We start from the raw sequence: 13,514 nt of genomic DNA on the forward strand, positions 1-13,514 counted from the left end.
TAAAACTGGCTGGAACCAAGTTGAGATTATGAGCTAAGCCAGAGTGCGCAGAAATGGGAAAGGTTTTTTTCCCTTGGGGGAAACTTACATTTTTGGAGGTGACTAAAATAACTGTAATATTTATAACCAGGGTTCTCAACCCTGACTGTTCATAGAACCATCTGGAGAGCAAGTGCTAAAGCAGTATAAAAATCTAAATCAGGATTGGAGGTGGGAGTACAGAGCCCATATCAATTTTTTTCTTTTAGAGTTAGCTCTATGCCCATCATGGACCCCAAATCAAGAGCTGCAAGACAGCCAAGAATCCCAATATCAATTTTATTTATTTATTTATTTATTTGTTTATTTATTTGTTTATTTAAAAAGTTGATTTATTTAGGGGCACCTGAATGGCGTAGGCAATTAAGCGTCTGCCTTCAGCTTAGGTCCAGATCTTGGAGTCCTGGGATCCAGCTTCTTCCTCTCCCTCTGCTCCCCACCCCTAATTGTGCTCTCTCTTCTCTCTTCTCTTAAATAAAATCTTTTTTTTAGATTTATTTTTTTTTTATTTGAGAGGGAGAGTAAGCGAGAGAGAGAGCAGGAGCAGGGGGAGGAGCAGAGGGAGAGGGAGAAGCAGACTCCCTGCTGAGCAGGGAGCCTGATGTGGGGCTGGATGTGGGACTCAATCCAGGGACTCCAGGATCATGACCTGAGCTGAAGACAGACGCTTAACTGAGCCACCCAGGAGCCCTAAAATCTTTTTTTTTAAGTTTATATATCATTTTTTAAATTAATTTTTAAGTTTTTTGTTTGAGTAATCTCTACACCCAAAGTGGAGCCCAAACTCACCACCCTGAGATCAAGAGTTGCAAGCTCTTCCTACTGAACTGGTCAGGTGTCCCTATTTTTTTTTTTTTTTTTAATAATCCCTACACCCATCATGGGGCTGGAACTCAGGATCCTGAGATCAAGAGTCTCATTCTCCTCTGACTAAGCCAGCTAGCCAGGCACCCCTATCGATTATTTTTTTAAAAGCTCTTTAGTTTATTCTGGGGTGGCTAGGTGGCTCAGTCGGTTAAGCGTCTGCCTTTGGCTAAGTGTCATGATCCTTGAGTCCTGGGTTGGAGCCCCACATCGAGCCCCACATGGGGCTCCCTGCTCATCGGGAATTCTGCTTCTCCCTCCCCCCCCGCTCCTTCTCTCTCTCTCTCTCTCTCTCTCTCTCGTAAATAAATACAATATTTAAAAAAATAAAAAATAAAAGCTCTTTAGGTTATTCTTTTTTTTTCCCCTAAAGATTTTATTTATTTATTTGACAGAGAGAGAGAGAGAGAGAGAGAGTGAGCACAAGTAGGGGAAGCAGCAGAGGGAGAGGGAGAAGTAGACTCTCCGCTGAGCTGGGGGCCTGATGTGGGACTCGATCCCAGGAACCTGGAATCATGACCTGAGCCAAAGGCAGACGCTTAACCAACTGAGTCACCCAGGCACTCCTTTTTAGGTTATTCTAATGTCTAGCCAGGGCGAAGAACCAGTGGCTTTTGAAGGAGGCATATTTTGCTATGATTGGCCTCAGAGAAGGTGTTAAGGGTCTGGACCAGGGGTAGACAAGTTATAGCTAAATCAGGCCTTTTAAAGGATTCTACAAAAAATTTCAAAGAATATGTGAGAGAGACCATATGTAGACTACAGAGCCTGAACTATTATCTGGCTCTTTACAGGAAAGTTTGCATATATCTAGACTCAAAGTGGTCAGTCACTTCTTTTGAAGAAAAACCAGGCCGTATCCTTGTTGGCCAGGGACTTTAGCACCTCTGGGTTGACTGAGATTTTTTGGTTGTGGTGATAATGTTGTTTTAGTAAAACCAAACTTCAAGGCTGACATTTGACAAGTGAAACCTGGGAGGAACAATCATTTAAATAAACATGTTTCGAATATATTTAATTATAATTATATTTGGTGTACAATGGGGCAATGTCTTTACTTGGTATTTGAAGTTAGCTTCAAAAGCTGACCTTCCTGAATCTGTTTTATTATTTTTTAAGGATTTTCTTTGTTTATTTAGAGAGAGAGCAGGTGTGTGAGTAGGGGGAGGGGCAGAGGGAGAGGAAGAGAGAATCTTGAGCAGACTCTGCACTGAGCAGGGAGCCAGACCCAGCGCACGATCCCATGACTCTGAGATCATGACCCAAGCCGAAATCCAGTCAGCTGCTCACCGACTGAGCCACCCCAGGGGATCCATTCCTGAATCCATTTTAAGGCTCTAGGTTTTGGAACTTCAAGAGGCCACCTACAGAGATGCACTGTGTCTCCAGGATTCCCAGCTTCAGTAGGGTAGATTGAGGCTTTGTGTGCGATATCTAAATTATATCACTTATTCAGTCTCCCCCCCCCCAGCAGGTGCTTTTTGATCGGTTCAATTCTGATGATTCCTTCCCATCCTCCCCTCCCCAAGTTAGCGTCAGATTCTACAGGTTTAGGGGCTCAGCTCCCCCACAGGACTGCCCTTACTGCAGAGGCCAGCTCTGAGTGAGGTTCCCCAGGACACTCATACTTTCGACTGGCTATAAAATTGGGGGTTCCCACCACCTCATATTTGATAATTCTCTAAAACCATTCACAGAACTCAGGAAAGCACTATACTTATAACACTTTTATTATAAACGATAAACATAGGGTGAAGTCTGGGAGGGAGTAGAGCTCCAATGCTGCCTGCCTGCCTGTCTCTCTGTGGAGTTAGGGCATGTCACCCTCCCAGCACAACAAGGTGTTCTCCAACCGGGAGGCTGTGTTCAGCCTTGGTGTAGTTTTTACTGGGACTTCATTATATAGGTACGGTTGATTAAATCATTGCCCAGTGTGACTGTAATTGAATTTAATCTCCAGTCCCTGTCCTCCCAGAAGGTTGGCCTGGCCCAAAGTTCCAACCCTGTAATCACCATCACAGGATTGGTTCTCTTGGGAACTAGTCCTATTATGAAGCTACCTAAGGGCCCTCCACTACTCACCTGATTAGCCTAACAGAGACTTCTATCACCCACGAACTTCCAAGGGTTTTTGAAGCTCTCTGCAAGGAATCAGGGACAAGGACCAGATTGATCGATCAATCTATTTATAGATATTATATATATAATATATATAATCTTTTCATCCAACACTCAAACTCACGACCCCAAGGTGAAGAGTCACATGCTTTACTGACTGAGCCAGCCAGGGGCCCCAGTATATTATTATACTACATTATTTGATCTTCTGTGTTTTGTAGAAATAAGTTCATTTAAACCATGAAACCTCATTTACTGGAATACCTACTTTTGGTTTATACAGACTGGCATGGGTCATTTGGACAATAAATTGGTCTTTTGATGGTGGAGTTCCATGCAGATGTGGAAAGGTATGTTCTTGTGGTTTGGGGTTAAGGAGTTACTTATTATACTAAGGTCTCAATTTGTGAAAAAACAGTAATAACAGGACTATCAGTTTCTAGGTACAGACAAAAATGGAAAGAACTGTGAAGATTAAAGGATACTTTAGAACTTTGCTATATTGTGTTCTAGTAGAAAACAGGAGGGAGCTCTTTTAATAACACTTTGAAATCAGAACATTTTGGGGTGGAAAAAACAAGGAATAACAATGCTATTATGGACTATTAAAATATCACATGGTCCAGGAAAACAAAAATGCAGACCTGAAGTGGACAGAGAAGTTTAGCAAAACAATTTCCACCTTCTGCTCTGGTTGGGAACCAAAGTGAAGAAGGTGGAAGATAATGGACAGCAGAGCTGGGGTGGCTCCAGCATGGGTCAGGTCTTGTACCAAAATACTGACAACAGGAAAAACTGGTCAGGGTCCTGTGAACTGCCACCATGGAAACCACTGCTCTGATGAGCAGCACAAGTGGGTAAGTTTCTGGAACAGGGCCAGTCTCAAGTTACTTCTTGTTCTCCAAAATGGCTAGAAGAGGATTTGACATTTTTCAGACTATGGGTTATGATCCACTAGTCACTCATGAAAACATCAGGGTACATACTGAGTAAGGATACATATTCTGTGAGATCTTTCTCTTGGTTTTATATGTGTATATTTGGTTATATATGTGTATTTCTTGCTATACTTGGAAACTACAGGTTTATAGAGTTCTGGCAGGGCAAGGGCTTTCCCAGTCCCTCATGATATCAAACACTTCATATTAATCATGGAGAGCTAAAATGAAAGAGGAACCATATATCTCAATATCTACCAGTAAGTGGTACCACGGTGAAGCTCACACTGTTACTTAAAATATATAATGTAAATATGGTATTGATGGTATCGATAGTATAAAAATTAAAGGCTATGGAAAACTCGAGAGGTCAAAGGGCATACAAGCAAGTAATACACAGATCGTTTCCTTAAAAGATAAATTTTAATATACAGAATAAAATCCAAGATTTTGTTTTCCACCTTACCCAAAATTTGTGGCCATGAATACTTCTGAATCTGACCAGGAAAGTTTATATTTTGGTCCAATACATTATTACACAAGTAGTATGATCAAGTCCGGCTTGATTATTATAAATCATAGAAGTTAACAGAATTTACTTTCAAAATTGGTTATTCTTATAGATAAAATTTCTAATTTTTTTCTTAGCTAAGAGTTTACTCAACTTTAGCCTCAGAACCGGATTCAAAATAAGGTATCTTCTTTGACAACTGGTCATCATTTTAGGTTTAATCTAGGCAAATTATTTAATACTTTATTGAAGATCATACAAAAACTCCACAATAAATAATGAAAAGAGTATGCAAAATCATTAGCCTCTGTTTGCAATACAGAAAATACATGTCAGTTCTGGACCAAAATAATTCCATTGAAATACAAAAAGTGACAGGGAAGAATGGAAGGATTTGCAGTGACTGCTTCTGGTGGTTAGCCCCAACCAACCACCATCGGCTATTTTGGAAAGTGAGGGTGGGTTTTAATTTGCAGATAAAGAATGTTTTCGGTAGTTTAAAAAAATAGAAACTCTAAAAAAGCTTGTGAATCATATACAAAAGCAGCTGCTTGAGACCAAGGTTGAAAACCAGAAATTGTGTGTTAGCACCGCCAGCAAGCACAGGTTCTGTGACTCATAAGCCCTCCTCTCTTGCGCAGAATGCAGACTCGATGTTGTATACAGCATTTACAGGTAGAAAAATTGTCCTGGAATACAGGGTTCCTGCAGGGTAAAGTCCTAAGCCCTCAGAGGCACCAAGCGGTTACAAAGGCCAGGCAACCGTCCGGATCACAAGTTGCGACGATATAACAAATCCCGTGTTGCCTTATCAACTTTTTGTTGGTAGTCCTCCAATTTGTCAAGTATTTTCTGGGATAGCTGTAGGAGAAAAGAAGGGAATCATTACAGAACAGGTCAAGGACTACAAACAGACTGACGTTTTTAAGCACTTTGACTTCACCAACCGGACTCCCCCTAATAAAGACGTTCACCACTCTGCTTCATGTACTCCACATTCAGTACAGGAGTTTGCTCTGTGACTACTGATAAAATCGGACTTCTCTGTTAAATGCAGTTCCCCAAACCTGTTATCCTAACGAATCTTCTAAACACACAAATCACAACAGTATTTTTTAAATTTAAATTCAATTAGCCAACCTATAGTATACAACATGAGTTCCAGAGGTCAACCCATCTGTTGCCTGTAACACCCAGTGCTCATCACACCACATGCCCTCCTTAATGCCCATCCCCCAGTGACCCCATCCCCCCACCCCACACCAGTATTTTAATAAAAGCGTTACTAGCTCTCTTCTCAGAACCAGAGAGGCTACATCTGGCTTAACTAACCATTTTGTAAAGGGATTGGGCCAGCATGTTAAGGGCCACAAGTGGCTTCTGCTCTCCCCTCAATCCTTGAGAACCGAAGAGCAAGCTTGATGAGTAAGCGCTAGCACAAGGGTTTGTAAGACCCGCGTGTCTCATGAGAGGACTGACTTACAGCAAGGTTGTGACTGTTGGCACTGTTCTCGCCCAGAGCCTGGAGAAGCTGATCAATAGAAGAGTATGGGAGCCACACCATCGGAGCCGTTGCAGACAGTGGAAACTGAAAGGGAAAAGATCTACTATTTGAAGAAAATCTCAAAAGTGGACCATTTCTTCTGGGCAGTTTCACAAGTTTCAATAATATAAAATTCTTCACTTATTTTCTTTTATAGTAAGAAATTGCATGTACACACACACACACACACACAATTGTACCACTCTCACCCCCTCGCTTCTCTTTTCAACTGGGAAACTTGCCCTTTTTCTCAGTTGATTCAAATGTATTTTTATTTATTCATTTATTTATTTTTTCATATGTATTTTTAAATTCATGGCACCTCTTATCTCGAAGGAGCCCTAAGGCCTATTAAGGAAAAATGTGCTAAAAAAACCTCTAAGGTGTCAATGAATGAGACTATTTGCAGTCTGAAATTTAATTCAAATTATCTGGAAAAAAAAGTTTAATGGGTGAAAACAACTCCCTTTATTGAGTGACTGTTTGCTAACTCCCTGAGAAATCTTGGTTCTCTAAAATTATAGACTGTCTGAAATTAATTGCTTAAAATTGTAACTGTAGGATGAAACATCTTAATCCTGTCTGGAGGACCTAAAACATCTTCATATAGAGAAACATTCTGAATTTTTAACTCAAATAGAAAACTTCAGATAAGGGTTTTTGGATGTAACATTTCACATCCGTCTTAATTTTGTAGTTTACTAGGAAACAAGACCGCATCTACTTTGTAGTTGAGACCAATTTTGACCCCTTTACATATAGGCCTGTTTTGCAACAAATCTATTGAAATATTGCTTTGTTTAAATTTCATGCAGCAGCCAGACCGTGCAGGGCTGAGACGACTGCACTAGGAATAAAGATTTATTCTTTTTTTTTTTTTTTTTGAAGATGTTCTTTATTTATTTGACAGAGATACAAACAGCCAGCGAGAGAGGGAACACAAGCAGGGGGAGTGGGAGAAGAAGCAGGCTCATAGTGGAGGAGCCTGATGTGGGGCTCGATCCCATAACGCCGGGATCACGCCCTGAGCCAAAGGCAGACGCTTAACCGCTGTGCCACCCAGGCGCCCCTATTCTTAGTAAAATATAAGCATTATGAAGGAGGATGATATGACACAACTTACATTTTTGAAAGGTTTTCTGGTTGCTGTGATGAAGGGCCTTAATGGGACGCTAAAGTTAATTGTTTTTTTTTTTTTTTTAAAGATTTTATTTATTTATTTGACAGAGATAGAGACAGCCAGCGAGAGAGGGAACACAAGCAGGGGGAGTGGGAGAGGAAGAAGCAGGCTCACAGCGGAGGAGCCTGATGTGGGGCTCGATCCCATAACGCCGGGATCACGCCCTGAGCCGAAGGCAGACGCTTAACCGCTGTGCCACCCAGGCGCCCCAATTGTTAATCTAAGATAACTGACTTCTGAATATGAAGTGAGACAATAAATAAGACCTTGGACAGTGTTTCTCTTGCCATTCATAAAGGACACATAAATCCAGCTGGAAACTCAACAGGAAACACATTTGCCCTAAGGACAAATGATGGCTTTGAAAGAGAAAGCTCACCTTTCAAAGTTCTCAGTACTTTCCCGAGAGCTTAAGAGCTTGGCTTTGTAGTTAACTAGACCTAGATTTTAGACCTGGCTCTTCTTTTTACCATCTGGGTGAACTCTGGCAACTTACTTAACCTTTGAGCCTCTGCTTCTTCATGGGTTTAAAAAAAAGGGTTAAAATGATCTCTCAGAGGTGGCTGTAAGGATTAAATGAGAAAACACTTCCAGAGACTCAGCACAGTCTTTGGCACACAGAAAAGAACATTTTGTTTTTAATTACTTCACTCCTCCAAATACTAACTAAAGCTACATTCCTTTGATGGAGAAAAATGAAATGTATTTCCATTTTATAAACAGGAAACTGGAGACTCCTACAGTGCCAGTTCCTGACTGTGGAGAAAACGAGTCGTATAACTACAAAGAGTAAAGGTTAAATCCACTGTCATACAGTTGAATCTACTTTCACATCCTGACTTTATTAGGGTGATAATACAGAATTAAAAAGAAACATGCATACATGCCTACCTCAATTCCAAAGTACTGATGTCCTTTCCCCAATACAGCATCTACATATTCTGAAACCAAATCCACAGCTTCTTCTAAAAGGTCATAGTTTAAGTACAAACGGAGCAACTCAGCAGCATCAACCTTCTGTAAAAAGTCAGAGATTAAGAACCTATTTCCATCTTACCTGGGCAATGACCAAAGGATGCTGAGTGTCTAATTCCCTGGCATTTATACTTCTCAATATAAGTAAATGAGCATTTGGGTTTCCTTATTTTGGGATAAGGGCTGGATTCCTAAGAGCCCAGTCACTTCTGGGAACCTTGTGAGACTTTACCTTGTTAAGTGGCCTTCCTGCCCTGTTTTGTGATCTAAGACATGATTTATTTATTTATATATTTTTAAAGATTTTATTTATTTGTCAGAGAGAGAGAGAAAGAGCACAATCAGGGCAAGTGGCAGGCAGAGGGAGAAACAGACTCTCCGCTGAGCAAGGAGCCCGAAGTGGGACTCGATCCCAGGACCCCGGGATCATGACCTGAGCTGAAGGCAGACAATTAACCAACTGAGCCACCCAGGCATCCCAGACACATTTTATTTAATACTTTTCTACTTAAGTTTCCACAGTAGTAATAAAAGTCAACACACCTTCTCAGAAATGCTGAATACTAAAGAGCAATATATTCACATTAATTCTCAGAAATATAGGAATGACAAATGCAAAAGAAGTTAAAAGAATTCCCAACTTTAAATACCTCAGTTAAATTTAACTCAGGGTGAAACAAAAGTGACTACAATCTCAGTTTGGAAGGGCTCTACTAATTAGGTAATTATGCTTTCTATATTCTGATTTGATCACAGTCCTAACTTTTACCATCTTAACTGTCTTTTCTACTTTCTAACTTAAACAAACAAACAAAAAATAACACCCCCCCCCAAACAGATCAACTTTCCTGATTTTAAGCTTTACATTCTCTCTTTCCCTATTCCACCCAATGTATTTCAGATATAGTTTTCAAACTTAAGCATGCATTGTATCAAATTAGAAGCTTGTTAAAATATAGATCCTAGATCCAGGTTAATTTGATTGTGTAAGTGTGGAATGGGGCTCAGGAATCCATATTTGAAGAAGCCCACTACCCAAATAATTCTGATGCAGGCAGTCCAAAAACCCAATTTTGACAAAAACTTAAACCATGTTGTAGTTTTGAAAAGGACTCTACTCCTGTGAATTTTTTGAGTAACAAACAGTAAATACTGTGTCACGCATATAGCATTGTTCTAAATATATACTCACTGTTCAGTGAGCAAACAGGTATCCTGCAGAACTTAAATTCTAAACACACAGTACTTCATATGGAATTAAAGTTAAGCTGTTCTTAGTGTTTTTAACTAAACTTGAGAAGCTGCCCAAAGCATATGTCAATATATTTCCACAAATTATCACCTTTTCTTTTTAATCATCTCATGAAGTTTATTCATAATGGTAAAGATCAGCTTCTTACTCTATACAAGTTAAGATACCACTTACCTTGTAACTGTTTATAAGCCAATTAGGCAGAGGCACTCCGTGAGACAAGAGCTTGTTGATTACACAGTGGTGATATAAGTTATTCTGGACTTGGTACCTTTCCAGGTAAGTTGATAACAGTCGCCATGCTTCATCTGTAGCACTTGAAAAAAGCAGAAAGGACTAATGAGCTCTAGATTCTTAACAGATATTTATAGCACCATTCAAAGCATGTATTTACAAGGAAAAAATTCTTTAGAAACTTACAACTAAACTGATAATATAACTAAATGGCAACTAATATTATCAGGGTCAACGTGGTTTAGGAGTAGTACTAAAAACCAAATGACATGGATTCTATTTTCTTCCACTAACTACATCTTTACTTGACTACACAATTCGACTAACTTCTTTGTTCCAGATCTCTGAAACAAGGAAATCGGCTCAGATCACTGTTTCCAAACCCAATCAAGCGTTATAATCACGTAGAAGTTCTGATTTGGAAGATGAGGGTGGTATATCTATATTTTAGTAGTGATACTGGTGTGCTAATTTAGGGACTGAAAACTAACGTCAGAGCACTTCCAAATTGTAAAATGTTCCAATTCTAAAGCGCTGAGCTGTACAATAGAAACTGTAAATGCGATTCAAGGGAGGGAAGTTTCCTGAGGGTCAGGTCAGGGTTAGAGAAGGATTCTAAAGAAGCTGAAGTGCATTCAGTAGACACTAACTGGGTGCGTGAGGGAAGTGTTTGGAGGGTAAGTCCTTTTGGGGCGGATGAGCACCAGGGCTGTACCTAGACTCCTTAGTGGTGATGACGGATGAGAGCTGATTGGCTGCGAGCCAGGACCAGGCTTCTGCTTGCGCCGCCTCGCCTCCTAACTGCAACTTGATGCATCTGCAATGAAAACGGTTCCACACACGGTAAACTGATTTGCTGAAAAGAACCACATTATTTTGTTACTAAAACCAGAGATGAGATGATAACTTTAGCTCTAGGCTGCCGCTGAATTCACTACTGGGTGTTGGCTCTTTCCTTTCCTCACAGCCACACAACGGAATGAGCCACAAGACCATCGGTAAGTGTTAAATCATTTACATACAAGGGAAACATTCTGAAAGTTTTAATATTTAGGTACAAGGCATTATTAAAAATGGCTGTCCTAAAGGACTGAAGAGAACACATGCCTTTTCTAAAACAGACACGACTATTTAGGCCACATATCCTACTGTCCTGTGGAAATGTGGGCCTAGGGATGCCAAAGTTTTTGATTTCACAAGAGAAGCTATAAATCAAGATTTAAAAAAAAATCATAATTAACTAAAAGAAATTTAAAAAAAGTCCCTGTGGTGGACTAGAAAAAACACCTCTTTAAAGCACAACTGGCTATGACCACTGGTTCACACCAGGCAGCAGTACGATATTTCTGCATTAGAAAATGAAGACTACGGAAAGACAATTTCATACATACTTGAAAGCAAGTCCCTCGAAGACTGGCGTTAAGGGGAGCTTAAAAGTCTGACAGAGTGATATGGCAGTGTCAAAAAGGCCAGCCTGAACCAAGAGAGACACCATCTCTTCTGCTGAAGAACTTCCTGTGGAAACGGGAAAGTTAGTGGCAACCATGGTGTCTGCCAGTGACCCAAAGCCGCCTCTGGTGAGGAGTCTGAGTAACAGTGAGCGGTGCTTGGCCTGTCTGGCACATTGGTCTAGCACACCGCGTTGCCTGGCTGGCCCCGAAGCCTGCTGTTGGTGCCCCCGGATGGCCGCGTTCCTACCTGCAACCGCAACTGCCGCTGGGTCGTGCTGAGCCAGAGTGAGGCGAATGCGGGCCAAGGAACACTCTTTCTCCAGGTCGCCCAGTTCCAGAATTTCAATCTGCCGATTGGCTAGAAGCCAAAGAAAAATATTTTTGATTCTCAAAGTACAAAGGAAGTGCCTATCATTAGTGCCTATTAACTCAGCCTGTCAATTTCCACTAAACATTAAGTAATTCAGCGTCAATTCCAAGGGCACTGGAGATAAAACGGGGGGGGGGGCCCTCCATAAAAGCAAACTTGATAAAGCAACAGCCCTGCTTCCAGCATGTAGCTCAGTCAAATCAAACCACTGGAATAACGACAGCTGCAGCTGAGGAGACGCTTACAATGTATTTTACACAGAATTTCGTTTAACTCTTATAACTCTGAGATTCTGTTACTAGATCAGAAAGAAAGGAACATGCCCACGGTGAGAGAGGCAGAATTAAAACCAGGCGTCCAACTCTAGAGCCTGGGCTCTTTAAGGAGGAATATCATGTCTCCATGGTAATATCCAAGGACCCTGATAAAACAAGTTTGATACTAAGCTGATTTAAATACTGCAAGCAACAAACACTCTTTTTAAAGCATTTTCATTTCTCATACATCCATACAAAGTTTTCAAAGAGAAACCAGACAACTTTTAGCTGATTAAAATATTGAAGATAAGCTAAAAGAAACTTCACAATATTTTTACATTGCTATACATATTACAACTACTATATAAAAACACACATTTAATACAGATCATACTATAACACAACAACATAATTACTGTCTAAGCAAAGAATCCACAGGAGACCCCCAACTCACTTGGAGCAGCTGTGCATTCTCCATCGTGATTCCTCTTAGGGGATGCTCCAGGACGATCATACTGAGAAGACAAAACAAGTGATTAAAAGTTAATGAAAAGTTGAAAAGTTAGTACAGTTGACCCTTGAACAAATTGAGGGTTAGGAGCGCCAATGCCCTGCACAGTTGAAAATCTGCATATAACTTCTGACTCCTCCAAAAACTTAATAGCCTGCTGTTGACTAGAAGCCTTACCAAGAACATAAACTTTCATTAACGTATACTTTTATGTTATCTGTATTATATGCTGTATTCTCACAATAAAGGGAGCTAGAAAAGAACATGTTATTCAAAAAATCATAAGGAAGAGTACTAGATTTACATTTTTTAAAAGATCCCTTAAAAATTTATTTATTTATTTAGAGAGAGAACGTGCCGAGTGGGGGGAGGGCCAGTGGGAAAGGGAGACAGAGAATCTCAAACCGACTCCGTGCTGAGCCCAACGAGGGGGTCAATCCCAACAACCTGAGACCATGACCTGAGCTAAAATCAAGAGTCCAGTACCTAAATGACTGAGCCACCCAGGCACCCCTACATTATTGCATTTATTGAAAACAACCGTGTATAAGTGGACCTGCGCAGTTCAAACTCGTGTTGCTTAGGGGTCAACGGTGCCTTATTTTGATATCACTAACTGTGATCCAGAGCTTTCATGCTTAAGTTCTTTCCACATAAATTATGTTTATTTCAACTAGCATGGCTCTTCTTACAAAGGTACTGTAACTATCAGACAAAGAATGGAGTTGTTTGCCAAGTTGGCCCACTTAGCTCTAACATGTTACTGGGTCTAAGGATGTGCACTTAACCTCCATATAAACCACTTGACGTCCGTGGTTCCAGAGTTACATTCTCCACCCCAGACCCTGGGAAAACAGCCTAGTACATGCAGGAATGATATACAACATGAGTAACTGCACATATATGACCTCATCAGCATTTTTTAAAAAGTGCACATCCTTTAAAACAGTAACTGTAGATTGAATTAACAAAAATAAATGAAATAAAAGCAGCAACCATTCACTGAGCACTTTTTGCAGGTCAGGCACTGTCACTGTTCTAAGCAATCTGCATGAATTGCCTCATTTAATACCCAAACAATCCAATAAGGTGGACATTATCATCATACAAGAGGATAACTGGGCAGCAAAATACTAAGTAGTTTGCTTGAAGTTAGGTCTAACTCAAAACCATACCGCAGTACTTCTTCCTACAATAGTTCTAAACTTGAGAACTAAAGGGGTGGTAATATGTAACAATGGAATTGCTGCAAAAATAGATGAAGTTCACAA

General features: G+C 40.4%; 1 protein-coding gene across 4 annotated transcripts in view; it reads right to left on the bottom strand.

Annotated features, from left to right (window-relative positions):
- Nucleotides 1-4,363: 4,363 nt before the first annotated feature.
- Nucleotides 4,364-13,514, bottom strand: part of NUP160 (nucleoporin 160) — a 46,788-nt gene continuing 37,637 nt past the window's right edge. For 2 of the 4 annotated variants that reach the window (XM_044388910.3, XM_057317280.1), the window contains 8 exons: nucleotides 12,187-12,247; nucleotides 11,353-11,463; nucleotides 11,046-11,169; nucleotides 10,370-10,471; nucleotides 9,595-9,736; nucleotides 8,085-8,210; nucleotides 5,954-6,058; nucleotides 4,364-5,331 (listed from right to left, as the gene is read on the bottom strand). In XM_044388910.3, the coding sequence (XP_044244845.2) occupies nucleotides 5,242-5,331; nucleotides 5,954-6,058; nucleotides 8,085-8,210; nucleotides 9,595-9,736; nucleotides 10,370-10,471; nucleotides 11,046-11,169; nucleotides 11,353-11,463; nucleotides 12,187-12,247 (861 nt within the window). In that variant the 3' untranslated portion in view covers nucleotides 4,364-5,241. Of the gene's footprint in view, nucleotides 5,332-5,953; nucleotides 6,059-8,084; nucleotides 8,211-9,594; nucleotides 9,737-10,369; nucleotides 10,472-11,045; nucleotides 11,464-12,186; nucleotides 12,248-13,514 lie in introns of all 4 variants that reach the window. The other 2 variants (XM_048215757.2, XM_057317279.1) reach the window with 1 other exon arrangement.

This window comes from Ursus arctos, unplaced genomic scaffold (genome assembly GCF_023065955.2).
Source record: "Ursus arctos isolate Adak ecotype North America unplaced genomic scaffold, UrsArc2.0 scaffold_23, whole genome shotgun sequence".
Classification (NCBI taxonomy): domain Eukaryota; kingdom Metazoa; phylum Chordata; class Mammalia; order Carnivora; family Ursidae; genus Ursus; species Ursus arctos.